The sequence below is a fragment of the Dipodomys ordii genome, unplaced genomic scaffold (assembly GCF_000151885.1).
Source record: "Dipodomys ordii isolate 6190 unplaced genomic scaffold, Dord_2.0 Scaffold53, whole genome shotgun sequence".
In the NCBI taxonomy this organism is placed as follows: domain Eukaryota; kingdom Metazoa; phylum Chordata; class Mammalia; order Rodentia; family Heteromyidae; genus Dipodomys; species Dipodomys ordii.
In genome coordinates, this window is record NW_012267269.1 from 11067725 (window position 1) to 11070710 (window position 2986).

Below are 2986 nucleotides of genomic sequence, written 5' to 3' on the forward strand. Positions count from 1 at the left end.
ACACACACACACACACACACACACACACACACATGCACGACAGTATGTCAGTCTGTTAGGATACACTGTAGAGTTTCTAACTTGCACACCTGGAAATGCTCAGGTTAATAATCATATCTCATTTATTTTCTATTACCTAATCCTATGCCTAGCAAATGTAACCTCTCGATCACTATTAGTAAACAGGTACATCAACAAATTTTGAAAGACAGATGGACAGACAGAGACCACAGACACACAACCACCACAGTTATTTGAGTGAAAACCAGTTTACAAACAAGATTTAGACCAAAGTTAACGTAAATTCTAGCTCAATGCAAGCACTTCTGTGATTTAAAACTTGCCAACCTAGCAGTCCTACAAAAAACATAAACAAAGCTTAATGACTAGATTCAAGAGTCAAGTATTAAAAAAAATCCATTTGCAATGTTTTTATCTCTCTGTACCTGATTTTACTTTTTATTTTCTCTGCTCTCTTTGCCTGCATGCTATACCACTTAGCTACATATACTAACTCTCTCCTTTCAAATTTCTAGTTTAATTTTGAGGGAGAGGACTTCATTTTAAAGGTACAAACTTTTGTGTTCCCAAATACACAGAAAGTTTTCTATTAGTGTTAGTAAGTCATTTGGGATATCATAGAATTTTAAGAGTTGGAAGCAACCTATAGAGATCATCTCACTAATTAAATACAAGAGTTTGCTCTATAATATTTCTAGTCTACTTTTCCACCATACATTGGCAGCATTACTGCAAAAGCCTCCAAACAGATCTACCTGCACAGTTACTCTTTCCTAATCTATTTTCCACCAGTGACTAGCAGAAACTTCTCAACAAATCAGAACCTACTGTCCACACTGAAACCTTCCTTTCTTAATCCAGGGCTTTAGGGTTTGCTCCTCTGGCTGCTAGAATATGGTTCCAATTGAACCTTCTCCAACTGCACTCTCCCAAGACCACCTACATGCTTCAGATGTCAGCTTTCTTCCCCCCCCCCCCACTTGTGGGCCTGAACTCTGGGCCTGGGCGCTGGCCCTCAGCTCTTGACAGCTCAAGATTAGCACTCTACCACTTGAGCCACAGTGGCAGTTCCAGCTTTTTCTGCTTATGTAGTGCTGAGGAATCGAAACCAGGGTTTCATGCATGCAAGGCAAGCACTCTACCACTGAGCCACCTTCTCAGTCCCGATGTCAGCTTTAATAATTTAAATAAGCTGGGTATTGATGGCTCATGCCTGTAGGCCTAGCTATTGAGGTGGTCAAGATCTGCGTATCACAGTTCAAAGCCAGCTGGGGCAGACAATCCTAGAGACTGTTATCTCCAATTAACCAGCACAAAGCTAGAAGTGGAGGTGTGGCTCAAGTGGTAGAATACTAGCCTTGAGCAAAAAAGCCAAGCAAGAGCTCCAGGCTCTGAGTTCAAGCCCCAGAACAAAAATAAATAAATGTTTTTAGTTGTTATTATAAAGGTGGTGTACAGAGGGGTTACAGTTACTTAAGTCAGGTTATGAGTGTATTTTTTTTTTTGGACAATGTCATCTCTTCCCTCACTTTCTCCCAGTTTTTTCCACCCATCCCTACCCACAAGTTGTATAGTTCATTTTCAACATAGTGTCTAGAGAGTAGCACTACTACATTTGGTCACCTTTTCTCCCTCCATTTCTGTGTCCTCCCTTACCCTCACAAAGACAAATAACCAAACAAGACAAAAAGAAAACAACAACGAAGAAAAAAACCTCGTTTCTATTTCCTGGAATTAAAAATAAATTTTATACACACACACACACACACACACACACACACACACACACCTTCTCATGCTCCTTAACATCTCTTTGCCTAATTCTTTCACCCATGTCTTCTTCGTAGTATGCTTATATTGCTTTCGTTATTTATTTTGCATGTTATTCGATCCACTTTCTCTAGCAACTTATAAAAATTTCCATAGACGGGCAACTTGTCTGTTATTCTCCCCAGTGTGCGGAATAGGATACACTCAATGGTTATCAACAGGATTTAAGGACGGCCACACAAAGCCTGAAACATCCAGTAATAATGGGAAACAACAACAAAGTTACCTTGATTTTTTTTTCCTTTTTGTGAACGGAAATCTCTTTTCTAGTCCCCGCCCCCCCCCCATAATCACCCAAATCAGTTCTGGACCGTTGAACCTGATCTTGCCTGGATGTTAACCTCGGTGTGTGGGGGGGGGGGGGGGGGAGGAGTTGAGAGTCAGCCTCTCTGGTGACACTTCAGGCACTGCTAAATCTTTTCCCTTAAGAGAACGGTGCACATCCACACAACAACACACATTTGATGCGTTTCATCCCCTCCTTCCAGGACCATCAACGGATCTCAGACTGACCCACCAACCTGGGCGACGGGGAAAGGGATTCACACCCTCAGTGTGTACATGCAGATTCTGAGAACTAGAAAAATCAAAAGCGAGGGAGGACTACAAGGCAACGTGGTGGGGGGGGGGTGTGTGGAGAGGGGTCCCCCGGGTGCCTCGCGTAACCGAACTTCAGCAAGTTACAGGTGCGTTAGTAAGTTCTCAATTCTTACCCTCGGAGATCCGAGGTTGCCTTTATTCAAGGTCACCCGCTCCCCAGTGGTCTAAGGCAGGTAGGTTTCGGGTTCCCGTTCCCGCCCGCCCCCCCCATACTCGTTCCCCTTACACCAGGCGGCTTCCTGCACGGCGAGGAGTGTCAGGAGCCGGAGGAAGGGAAGGGAGGCGGGGAGGGGTGTAACCGTGGCGAGTGAGGGGCGCGCGTCCCACGTGCCGGCTTCCAGCCCCGCCGGCGCTCACCTGTCAGGGGCCCAGAGGCGGGTGGTGCGGTCCCGGGACACCGACACAAAGGCTCCGGGCGGATAGAGGCAGCGCACCAGGCCCCGGACGTCCAGCTCGTGACCCGAGAGCGAGCAGCTCAGCCGGTACCTGGCCGCGCCGCTCGCCATGGCCCGCGTGGGTCGGACGCGCGCCCGCC

The 2986-nt window shown here is 46.3% G+C and overlaps 1 protein-coding gene across 1 annotated transcript in view; it reads right to left on the reverse strand.

Annotated features, from left to right (window-relative positions):
- Window positions 1-2980, reverse strand: part of Plaa (phospholipase A2-activating protein) — a 37505-nt gene extending 34525 nt beyond the window's left edge. The window contains exon 1 of the mRNA XM_013020836.1: window positions 2809-2980. Within this exon, the coding sequence (XP_012876290.1) occupies window positions 2809-2957 (149 nt within the window). The 5' untranslated portion in view covers window positions 2958-2980. The remainder of the gene's footprint in view (window positions 1-2808) is intronic.
- Window positions 2981-2986: the final 6 nt, after the last annotated feature.